The sequence below is a fragment of the Uloborus diversus genome, chromosome 7, assembly GCF_026930045.1.
Source record: "Uloborus diversus isolate 005 chromosome 7, Udiv.v.3.1, whole genome shotgun sequence".
In the NCBI taxonomy this organism is placed as follows: domain Eukaryota; kingdom Metazoa; phylum Arthropoda; class Arachnida; order Araneae; family Uloboridae; genus Uloborus; species Uloborus diversus.
Genome location: NC_072737.1, coordinates 152,552,592 through 152,564,603, shown reverse-complemented (window position 1 = coordinate 152,564,603; position 12,012 = coordinate 152,552,592). Strand labels below are relative to the sequence as shown.

The 12,012-nt window shown below is 34.4% G+C and overlaps 1 protein-coding gene across 1 annotated transcript in view; it reads right to left on the bottom strand.

Annotated features, from left to right (window-relative positions):
• The window catches only part of LOC129226948 (ankyrin-2-like), a 227,201-nt gene that overhangs the window by 140,340 nt on the left and 74,849 nt on the right, over positions 1–12,012 (bottom strand). The window contains exons 6-11 of the mRNA XM_054861576.1: positions 9,990–10,088; positions 9,126–9,224; positions 5,945–6,043; positions 5,738–5,836; positions 3,183–3,380; positions 1,620–1,817 (exon numbers count right to left, since the gene is read on the bottom strand). Of these exons, the coding sequence (XP_054717551.1) occupies positions 1,620–1,817; positions 3,183–3,380; positions 5,738–5,836; positions 5,945–6,043; positions 9,126–9,224; positions 9,990–10,088 (792 nt within the window). The remainder of the gene's footprint in view (positions 1–1,619; positions 1,818–3,182; positions 3,381–5,737; positions 5,837–5,944; positions 6,044–9,125; positions 9,225–9,989; positions 10,089–12,012) is intronic.

Genomic DNA, 12,012 nt, shown 5'->3' with positions numbered 1-12,012 from the left:
TACTCGATCTACATTAATGGGGCAAAAGAGATGAAAAAATAAATTTTAACCCAGTACCAATTCTGCACCTATATGCCAGACTATCCAGGGGTGATTGTGAGTTCATGAAAAAATACCTGAAAGTTTCAAAGCGAGAACGGGGGGGGGGGGGGGGGTAATATTTGGCCCCTATTACTTAAGTGCACTTATGCCATAGTATTAAATAGTTCAATAGTCAGAGTCAAAATAGTGTGTGTACATGTGATTAAAATTTTAATTTTGAGCTGGTGTTATACAAAATTGTCTTGACATTTGTCCATCTTAAGGGATAGGTGTCCATCTTAAGGCTCTGGCAGGTATATTTGATGAGTATTATATAATTTTTAAAAAAATTGCGGAGGTAGGGAGATAAAAGCATAACAAAAAAAAACATAATTCCGGTATTTTCAGACATAAAAATACCGGAAATACGTCCGAAAATACCGGAAATTCGGTAAAATACCGGAACACAATCACCCCTGTTTAAGTCCCTAACGAAGATTTTCAGGTTCTTCAGGTTTTCTGCATCGTATGTAGAATACGTTTTCGCGTTGGGCCGTAAGAACGTAATCCCTTTTTTAAAAAATCTTTATAATTGTTTACCAGTGCCATAAGAGTGCAAATCCCGAACTTTGTATGCAAGAGACAAACGTTTTTACGCTTTTCTGCAAAGAGTTAATAATGTGACTTATGTTAGACAGATTTTGAAGTATATGATTTTCGGTTGTAGAAATTGAATACAGAGCTGTTTTAAAATCAGGAATTTATTTTTAACACCCTAAGACCAAATTGCAGGTAATACACGTCCAATTCAATACTATTGTTTAACAAATGCTTTTGAAATTGTAGTAATGATTAATTGTATTCAGATAATTTATCACTATGAACACTTTCACCAGGGGTGCTAAGGGCAAGGGCGCACCCCCTCAATATCGCGGACCCCCCCCCCCAAATGAGAAAATATCCCTCAAAACAATCCTTCTTAAAATTTCAATGGCGCAGTCTGCGCCATGACCCTCTCCCTCCAGGTGGGCACCCCTGCTTTCACTTATATTTACGTTGTTTTTCCATTATAATTTGGTAATGATTTCTTAAAATTTTGAAAAGGTAAGTTAGAAAATATAAAAATGCTTGTTATAAAAACACGGAAATCGGCTTTCCTGTCTCTAAGTCTTGTCAAAATGGATCGCCGTTTTGTTGTTTAGAACAGTGATTCTTAAACGTGTGGTCCATGAGCAGTTATCATGTGGTCCGTGTGCTAGTGAAAGTTTACCTACACCATTTTTGTAACGGTTATTAAATTTATTAAAGAAAACTTTTAAATTCATCTTTTTTACAGCTGAAACTCAGTTGGGGGAGGGGGGGGTAAGGGTCGTCCTCTCCCACCAAGAAAACGTTCGCGTTAGTTGGCCCGCCGGCTGAGGAGTTTCTGTTCCTAATATAATTGTTGTGAAAATATTATTTCTATCGCATGTGGTCAGCACAGGACTCTAAAGGATACGTAGTTGTCCTCCAGTAGGGAAAAAGTTGAGAGTCCATGGTTTAGAAGAAGAAAATCCTGTCTTGTAAAATATTAACAAAGTGCATTGCAATGCACTCACCCTAGCTCTTGCATCCACCGACGCCCCATTTCGCAGCAATATGCGGATGATGTCTGTCTGGTTGGCTCGTGCTGCCAGGTGAAGTGGAGTTTCTCCTCTCACAGTGGGCACGTCTGGATGGGCTCCATTTTGTATCAAGTAAATGACGATGTTCATGCAGCCCATGAAGGAAGCCACGTGCAGTGGCGTTAGCCCAGACTGCAAAAAAAAACAAATAAGTAACATTAATGGCACATAGCTTTAATCCAGGCTGCAAAAGAGATAAAAGGTAACATCAAGGAAACAAAGCGTTAACCCAAACTGCAAAAGAACAAGTAAGTTACATCAATGAGACAAGGCGTTAACCCAGAATGCAAAAGAATAAATAAGTAACATCATTGAAACAAAGTGTTAACTCATACTACAAAAGAAAAAAAAGTAACATCAATGAAACTAAGTGTTAACTCAGACTACAAAATGATAATTAAGTAACATCAATAAAATGAAACATTCAGATTCGAAAAGTTGCTTTTAACAAAAGGTATTTTACATATGATTCAACCTTTATTACGATATTCAGATTTATTTTTCGTTTCTTAAGGAAGATATTAAAGAATAGAAGCAAGTTCAAAAGAGGAATACTAAGTTTATAAATGAACTTTCAGATTTAAATCATGATTCTATGCTTTTAAGCATAGAATCATAGCTGCTTAATATGTGTAGATTGAACAAAAGAGAGTCCGAAGGGACGGACATGATACAGTTATTTAAATTTATTAAACAAGGAGGATGTTGTCTAAATATCTACGCAAATGATAAAACCTGGGGCATTAAGCTTTTCAAACCCCAATTTAACCTCGAACTTAGACAAAACTAATACTTCAACAGAGTTGTAGGCATTTGGATTTGTTGACAAAAGCAGTTATAACTTACAATGAGGAGAATCGTTTTAAGAGGGCTCTTGATTTAAATTGGGAATTAAGTAATTTGGTAGACCTACTGAGCCCACAGCATGTTGTTCATCGCAACGTTTTATAATGGTATATATTAAATTTTTTAAGCTTGTTATCGCAACCCACGCGAATGCGAAAAACAACATACTGAAATGCGGTACTTGTGTGCGCTGGAAAATTTTTTGTTAAGTTGTGCAAAGGTTATTCAATTTCGAAAATTTTCAAAGAACCGGTGACACCAAACGGTGAAAATTGTCCAAATATTTTTGAAAAAAACGCTTGCTTCTAACATTATCATGCATTATAAAATACCAGTGTGACCACAAGGCTCTAAGATACGTTAGGAATCTTAAGCAAAATCTCTTCTGTAAAAGCTTTTCTCATTTTCTTATAGGCTGCCTAAAAATGATGACTTGCCGCAAGTTATACAGTTGTTCCCTCCTTTTTTAAAAGCCTCTCATTTATCGTAAGATTATCTTCTTGCAAAAAAAAAAGAGGAAAAACATATATAATCAATTTTTCTTGTTGAAAGGCTTTACAATATTCAACCGTTTCAAATAATTTCCGTCTATTTCAAAAAAAAAAAAAAAAATTAAGAAGAAGAAAAAGAAAACCAATTTCTCTCACTTACTTCGGTAGTAGCTTCAATGGAGGCCCCATGCTTCAGCAATAGTTCGACAACTTTGATTCTGTTCTTCTTGCAGGCAATGTGGAGAGGGGTGAATCCATTCAAAGCCCGGGCATTTGGATCTGCCTTTCTGTCAAGAAGTAGTTTGGCCACCTTGACATGGCCGCAATGTGCCGCTACGTGTAAAGCAGTCAAGTAATCCTGTAAAACATTATGCACTTAAAAATCATTTGAAATAAGAGAAAACACTTTGGTTTCGTAAATCAGTTAATTATTAAGTTTGAAGTGCAAAACTTTGCAGACGCATGTTTTGAGTCTTCAAGGAACCGATTTTCCAATGCTGAAAATTATGAGCTTTTGTATTTAAATTCATCCTACAAAAAGGTTCCTTAATACCTCCAAACATGTGTCTGCATGTTTATTTTATTTTTATTTATTTATTTATTTATTTATTTATTTATTGCAAATTTGATCACTTTAGACGTTCTTTAATTCTGCGTCCTGATTCAGCACAAAGATATTTATTAATTTCAAATCAAAATAAGGGTTCCTGGTAGTTAATTTCATTCTCCAATGTGGTTTCCACTTCCAATATATTTTTTTTTCTTTATTTTTTTTAAAAAACTGGATTTTAAGTGTTTTTTATAACATTAAAAATTTAAATGAAAACCTACACCGAGGGTTGTTTTTCGTATTAAGTGGAATCTCGGGGGCCAGAACGCACATAAATTTATTCTAATTTAATGTCTTTTAGATAGCATGAGAAAACATAGAAAAGAAAAGATAATCACAATTCCTTTGCTAGTCTATTGTTTTGCTAATTGCAAACACGGAACCAGGGAAAAGTAAATGCTCTTAGTGGCCTTGCTTCGATACCAAAATCAGCTACAATAATTTTATTTGTGTTAACAAATAAAAAACGGCAAAAGGTAAACATTTCAAACCATTGAACTTTTTGCGATCTCTGCCTGCAACCATGAGCTACCCATCACGTGAAAGATTTACATTTTATTTGAAACTAGTGGTACCCGCACGGCTTGGCCAGTAGTAGAAAATTAAAAGGTCATTTGGTTCGCCTGTATATTTACAAATAATGGATGATGATTTTCTCGCCAATTGGCTATATTCATTTGCTCGCCCATGTTACGGTTCCACGTTATGATAATTTCGTAATCTACTCTTCCATGTTATGATAATTTGCTGGGTAAAATGTTCTTAAAATTGGAATAGAAAAGAACAAAATCGAATTTTCGAAAAATCGCTTCGAGGTGCACACTCCCATGCTACAAATTAACTTTGGGCCAAATTTCTTGAAAATCAGCCGAACGGTCTAGACACTATGTGCGTCACAGAGATCCAGACATCCAGACAGACAGAGATGCAGATATCCGGACAGAGAGACTTTCAGCTTTATTATTAGTAAAAATTTGAATTAAAATAAAGCTATAATTCCATATCTACATAACTTGAAAGTTCGAAACGAATTCCAACAGGCGCAGGAAAAAATAGTTCTTTTGATTGGTACTAATACTTTAAATTTGTGAGTAAGTTTCCACCACTAAAATTGCAAAATAATGTGAATAAGGTTTTTAATTAAAATCTCTGGTAATTAAAAACTTAAAAAAAAAAGATGAGACTTTAACAAAAACACTCTCGATCAAGGTACCTTTTTAACGCAAAAATAATAACTAAAATCGGTTCATACGTTTCAGTACTAGGATGCCACAGACACGCGCCAAATATAGCCACCTTGCTTTCTGCGTCGTTGGGTAAAAAACAGTCTGATTTCGTGTGCAAGAACAATCACTATCTGCACAATACTAAGTGGGAGATAGAGAAAAAATGTTAGAGATTTAGTATTTGTTTGCAGTTTAGGAGTTATGGAAGTGTTTCATTACTTCAAGCATTCACAGTGATAATCTTAAAATTCCGATACTACAGTTAAATATAAATACAAATACAAATACAAAATACAAAAGTGACGACAAACAACAGGCTTTGGGTTCAGCTAGACTGGTCCTAATCAATTTACAATCCCCAGTGAAGATCAATGGCCCTCTTAAAACTATCTACTCCCTTGCTCATTAACACCTCTTCCGGTAAGCTGTTCCAAGGTTCCACTACCCTGCAATAATAATAAGTTTTCCTAATATCCATATTAGCCTGAGATTTAAATAGCTTAAAACAATGACCTCTTGTCCTGTTTTCAGTGCTAAACTTCAGCCCCGTAACATCTTTCATTTTAATAAATTTAAACAACTGAATCATGTTCCCTCGGTCTCTTCTTTGCTCAAGACAGTACATTTTTAGCCTTCTAAGATTGGAATCATAGTCTAAATGAGAAAGTCCATTTATTAGCCTTGTAGCCCGCCTTTGAACCCTTTCCAATACATTAATATCATTCTTAATATAAGGAGACGAAAACTGAACAGCATACTCCAAATGAGGTCTTACCAAACTTCTATATAAGGGCACAAGAACTTCTTTAGATTTCTTTGAAATAGAGCTATTGATAAATCCAAGCGTCTTATATAAATAAATCATATCATTAAACTTACCACGGTGACGTCATCAACGGGAGCTTTATGGTACAACAAAATACGAGCACTGTCCACGTGATCACCCTGAGAGGCCATGTGTAAGGGAGCCAATCCATTCTAAAACAGAAATTAACAAATAATAGATAAATTATCCCTCATCACTTGCGACATTTCTATTTAATATAGCTAGAATTTCAAAATTGGAAACGTGTACTTTTCATTTACCTTAGTCTTAGCTAAGAAAGGTGCGCCTTTTTCGAGTAGTAAATCAACCACTTGTTCGTGACCACTGCGAGAAGCACAATGAAGAGGCGTCAAACCATCCTGTAAAGTAAATTAAAATAATTTGATGAAGAAGACTACGAAATTTAGGATAGTTTTTTGTTTGAGATAAACTCGATGTGCATTACATAAATTTTATTTCACACACTCGAAAATTTTCAACCTAAATTTCACATATTTTCTTCTTGAAAATCAAATTATCTGTTAAAAAAAAAGTAATTCTGAAATAAGTTGTAGATTGTACTTTAATTTAAAAAAATTAAAAGAACGAAACACAGGCACATAATAAGGTATGTTTAACTTTATTGTTGTAGATGTTTTCTAGTTTCGATTGATCTCATTTTTCATTCTCATCAACTCTTTGGACACGTAAATGTATTTTCGCTAATTACGTAGAGTGATGGTTCAAATTTTTTTGCTCTTTCAAAATACTGTCCGATTTAAATTTTTCATAACTTCGAGACGAATAATGTATCAATGAGGTTAAGGTTACAGTTACGAAAGCATGTTTTTACGTATTTGTCTTGCAGTAATTGTTTTGCCCGTGGCATTGTCGGACTAGTGTAGGCGCAATAGCTGTAATTTTGCGTTGTGAGAAGTTACGAATTAGTGTATTGCGGAAAAACTTTTAGCTAGGACGTTGGTTTAGGTATTGTCGTGAAAAGCTTGATTAGGACTATAAAGATCATGAACGAACCGATAAAAATATTCACCGGAGTATGTATGAAAATTGGTATTAAGTTGAAATATTTTACAACCATTGATTAAAGAGATTCATAATGGGGTTGTTTCCTTCAGTTAAAAGTACTGCTTTTAGTATCTGATATTGATAGAATAAGCAAAATAAATAAATAAATAAATAAATAAATAAATAAAATAAAAAAACATGGAGTGAGAAAAAACTTTCATTTTCCCAACGCTTCATTTTTAATTAATTTTTAAAATGACTGATCTTGAAAATAAGGCTTGGTCATTATGATATCACTAATGATGCACTTTGGCGCATATTTCTACCGCATTTCCACGTTACGATAATCAAGAAGTGAAATAAATATTGTGCTCTACGCTTGCTATCAACCATACCGTTGCCAGTACATGTGAATAAAGAAGCGAATTAAATATTGTGATCTGCGAATGGCAACAGTGAATGACGTTTCATCATTTGTGATGTCATCGGCAGAAGCGTAAACAACGAAAGCGCACCGATTAAAACATTTTTTTTTAAATATTAATCTTAGTCAAATTATTTTTTAAATGGTCCGATCCTATGTTTTTAAGTATGCTGTTTAAGAAAAAAAAACTTTTGAAATTTCGGAATTGATCCCATTTAGTTAAATATTAAAACAAAACGCATGTTATAATTTTCCCGACGTTATCACGGAAAATGTACAGGGTGGTTATTTGACTGCGCTTTTCAACCGTTATTTTCTTTCAATATTATCTGTAGTTTTCTTGATTTCAGGCTCAAATTTTTTTATTTGCAAATAATACTTTAATTAAAAAAACTTTTTCTTCCCATTCTGTCAATTTTTACTTCCGTTCATAGTTTTCTACATTCTGACACATTAGTGTAAGTTTAAAATGTTATTCTGTGCCGAAATATTGGTTCCTTTTCTTCCTATCGTTTCAACGCTTTTTCTTACACACATTTTGGTTGCCAAGTGAATGTCATATTATTCTTAAAACAAACTGTGATTCATAACGTTTAATTTAAAGTGAAATATATTTTCATTTGCCGTAAAAATTTCCTTCAAAAATTAATAATATCAGTGTTTTAGTAGCAATATTTATTTTTTGACCCCGCTTCTCCCGTCAACATTTGTAGCTAAGTAGCAATGCAAATTTTGAAAACGAGCATGTATAAGCAAATTATCTTATTATACAAATTTTCTGTTTACGACAGAAATTTGTTCTTTGATCGTAATGAAAATGAATTAGAAGCAAAAAAAAATTATTTGAACTTTGACATCTTGAATTCAAATTATGTTTTTCGCAATATATGTGTGTATATGTAGGCGTGTGTTTCTGTGTGGGGGGGGGGGGGCATGTGTGTGTGGGTAGTTGTGTGTATGTGTTTTTGTGTGGGGGTATGTGTATGTGTGGGTAATTGTGTGTATGTGTAGGTGTGTGTATGTGTTTGTGTGTGTGTATGTGTAGGTGTCTGTATGTGTTTGTGTGTGTAGGTGTATGTGCACTGTAAAAAAATTCCGAAACGTTACTGGTTATTTCCGTGGAACGTCTCGGGATTTCACACGTTTTCACCTATTTTCCCGTAAAAACAAGTATCATCACAAAAAAGTTTCCTGAATCGCTACAAGTTGCACGCATTTAGACTCTTCACTGTTGTGGAAATTTTTTTAGCAACCAGTTTAAAGATTGAATGAGCGTGTTTATTAAGTGTATCGGCCTATGATTGCTTACGGCTTGTCCAGGTTGACTAAGCTCTTAATGATGAGCGAAAAAGTCAATGGATGGCTACAGCTTTGCAAGGCAGGAACTGCAGACAAGAGATATGGCTGGTTCCTTCTTGCATAGCTTTGGCCGTGGTCGCTCTGATTTCTATGGAGCCTTCTTGGTAAATCAGGAAGGTTCTAATCAAAAACACTAAACCTACTTAATTTTTCTCTAAGGTTCTAGAGACATGATTGACTTTAACAAAAGATATTCCGCATTTCTTCAGAAAGTTTCAATGTTAATTTCAGAAAGGTTACTGACTTTTAGCGGAAAACGTTCCTGGTTTTTCCAAGATATGTTATTGGAAGAAGTTGGGCACATTAGCTGCCTATTATTTTCCAGTAACGTTTCTGAATCGTTTTTGCAGTGTGTAAGTGTAGGCAAGTAAGTGACGGTTTGGACGTCGGAGGTTCGTACGATTCGGACGGTTGGAAACGGTTTTCGCTAGAGGAGCAGCATCGTGAGGCGGCCGGCCGGCAGACCGTTGTGCTGCAGAGGGAGGCGGGGAGAAAATAAAATCATAGGAATTCAAAACTGTCAGGTGAGAACAATAACCAAACCTGATTGCTCAAAAAAAAAAAAAAAAAAAAACCCTACGACATTGAAAGAGAACAGTTTAACTCATGAAATGCAGGCAGTTGCAACACACATATTGGAAATGTCAACTTACCCTGGTTGAAGCTTCAATGTTAGCACCTTTCTCCAGAAGTAGAGCAACCATATTTGTTTTGCCCCATTTCGACGCTACATGGAGAGGAGTAATTTGATGCTGGAACAACACATTTTCAAATGATTAAAGAACGTGCAAAACTAAGAATTCTTGTTTCTCAACTCAACTGCATTTGATCAAAAACATACAGAAAAACTTCTAAAAATTATTTTTTTTTTTAAATTCATTAACTCGTTTTATTAAATTCTTTCACTAATTTAATTCCTTGTAATTCAAATTTGGGGAAAAACCAAAGAACTGACTGATCAGTATTTCTTTAGCTATTCTTTTACTCATCTGTATTTTTTTTTTTGTGATGGAAGAAGCAACTATTTTCTTCTTTTTTTCTGTATAGTATTTTTATTAAATACTGCTTTTATTTAACATTGTGAGGCATGACTATGTATTCATATGAAATACAGTAAAGAGTTTTAACTTTTACTGAGTAATATCATGTTAACCACAAATGGTTTCTTTCTGTTTCTAATTACATTTTAAACGATTTCATTTCTATTATTCAGAAGAATTTGCGATTAGCATGATCTCAAAAAAGACTTTAAATAGCCGTCAGTAATTCATAAAACTACATTCGAAATATTAAACTTTTTTTCTAAACTGTCTGAAAGTTACATGCCTATAGAAACTTTCAGCTACTGACGCAGCAAGTTTTTTCCACTAATCCAAATTATTCGAACAATAATACTTCAAAACCAAACATTTTCCAATCAACTTAACCCCCTATCGCCATATCATTTTGCTATATAATTTTTTTATAAGGTTATGTGGAAATGTAAATAAGATGTTTAATTCTATTATGTAGCATACCTTGGCTGCATAGTTAACATCAGCTCCTTTGCTTAGTAGGATTTTGGCAATGTTTTCATTGCCATAGTGGGCAGCGATGTGTAGCGGGGTAAAGCCACTCTGTAAAAGAAAATATTTTGAAATATTAACACAGTGGTCTAAAATACTTTAAACAAATTATAATCAATAATTATTTTTATTGCTTGTTCTATAAATTGTTTTTACAAAATCATTTTATTTCGCCATTTTGTCGCAGCAGAGAAACTATAACTAGTCTTTAGAACATGTACTTTCAAATTTGAATCATTGAAAAGGCCGGGAGTTCCTATATTACGGCCCACTATATGTTAAATTTGTGTATGGAGATGGGAAAGCAAGTAACAGTGCAAACAAATTGAGAAAAAAATTCCAAACTGATTTTTTATTTCTTGTATTTTTTTTCTTTTATATTTTTAAAAAATGGAAACATGCCCTTACTTGGAGGAGGTGGTGTCAAACCCAGTGGCGTAACTAAAGTGTTTGCCGCCCAGGGCGATCCCTCAATTTGCCGCCCTTTTGTTGTGAAGTAGCAAAAATATTAAACTGTCAAATGTGTTTACAATAAAACTAAAAACCTAATCTAAGAAAAAAAAAACGAAATTAAATTCCATACTCTTGCAAAAGAATAGTAAAAGGAGCGGGGGGGGGGGGGGATTTGAAGAGATTGAAGTCTCTAAACCAAAATTTAAGATAACATTAGAGGAAATTCTGGAATCAGGTACTCTGGTATGAAAGGGGCGGGGGTTGCTGCAGTCCCATAGCCCCTTCTGGACTCGCCATTGCGCTCAAGTATTGATGCTACTCTAAAATGATGCTATTTTCCCCCTACATATTTTAATGTTTAAACTTTGCAAAAATGTATTTTTAAATACAGAGATAATGTCGCGATCCCATGAGAAATGCTTCACGACCCCCAAGGGAGTCGCGACCCACAGGTTGGGAACCCCTGCTCTACAGTAGAAAAAAACATTGGTCCCTTGATTTGCCACTGTCCCCGCCCTCCCCAGAAAAAAAAAAGGAATTGATTGAAATGATGCCAAGGAAAACTCTTGTTTTGTATGTAGTAGTAATTTTCTGGTTATAATTTTATTCAGGTAGTAATACGAAAGTCTTACATTTCAAAGATATTTTATTTTTGCCAGCAGTCATAGATTAAACTCATAATTTACTTATTAGGAAAATAGGTTTTTGCTCCACACCAAAACTGTCAATTTGCCTTCCCAAAAAAGTGCCGCCCGGGGCGGACCGCCCCCTCTCCCATCCTAGCTACGTTACTGGTCAACCCGTTCTCACGTAATATTTTCAAAGAAATCGCGCGGTCAAGTGGTTTAGCAGGAATCATATTTCATTTGCGTTTGGAGGGTAAAAAACGTATTAGGATGAGATATTTTTTACTTATTTTACAAAGAATGAATACTGTTAAAAAAAAAGTTACACACTGCATGGCTAGTTTTATTTTTAATTAATATCACATCATATACAAAAAAAAAATAGTCTAGATTTCAACTTTTTGTTAAATATTTCTTCTCATTAATCATTCTATCCATTTTTTTTTTTTTTTTCAGAGAAAAAACGGTAAAAAGAATTTTTTTTCCCACTGCGTCAAATTTTTCGGAAATTTTACATCTTTTGTCCCCATCACATTTAATTATCTTCAGTGACATTTTCTCCACCACCAGCAAAATGCATCCATATTCGCTAAATCATGAACGGAATCTTCCTCTTTCGTTTCAGAAACTACCAAAAATTTTCCCTGTTTAAACGGAATGAGCGTTTAGAAAAAAGAGTCAAAGAGTTTCTTAGTCACATAAGTCCTCTTACATCCCGGAAATAAGGAGAAATTCATTAATTACGTAAGGGTCCCGAGGGAGAGGGGGACTTGGAAAAATCTCTACATACAATTACTTGGGGGAGGGGGTCAAACCCATTCTTACGTAATATTTTCCAAGTCGATATTTTACATTTGAAATTACGCGGTTTACATTTAATTTCCGTCTGAAAGGTA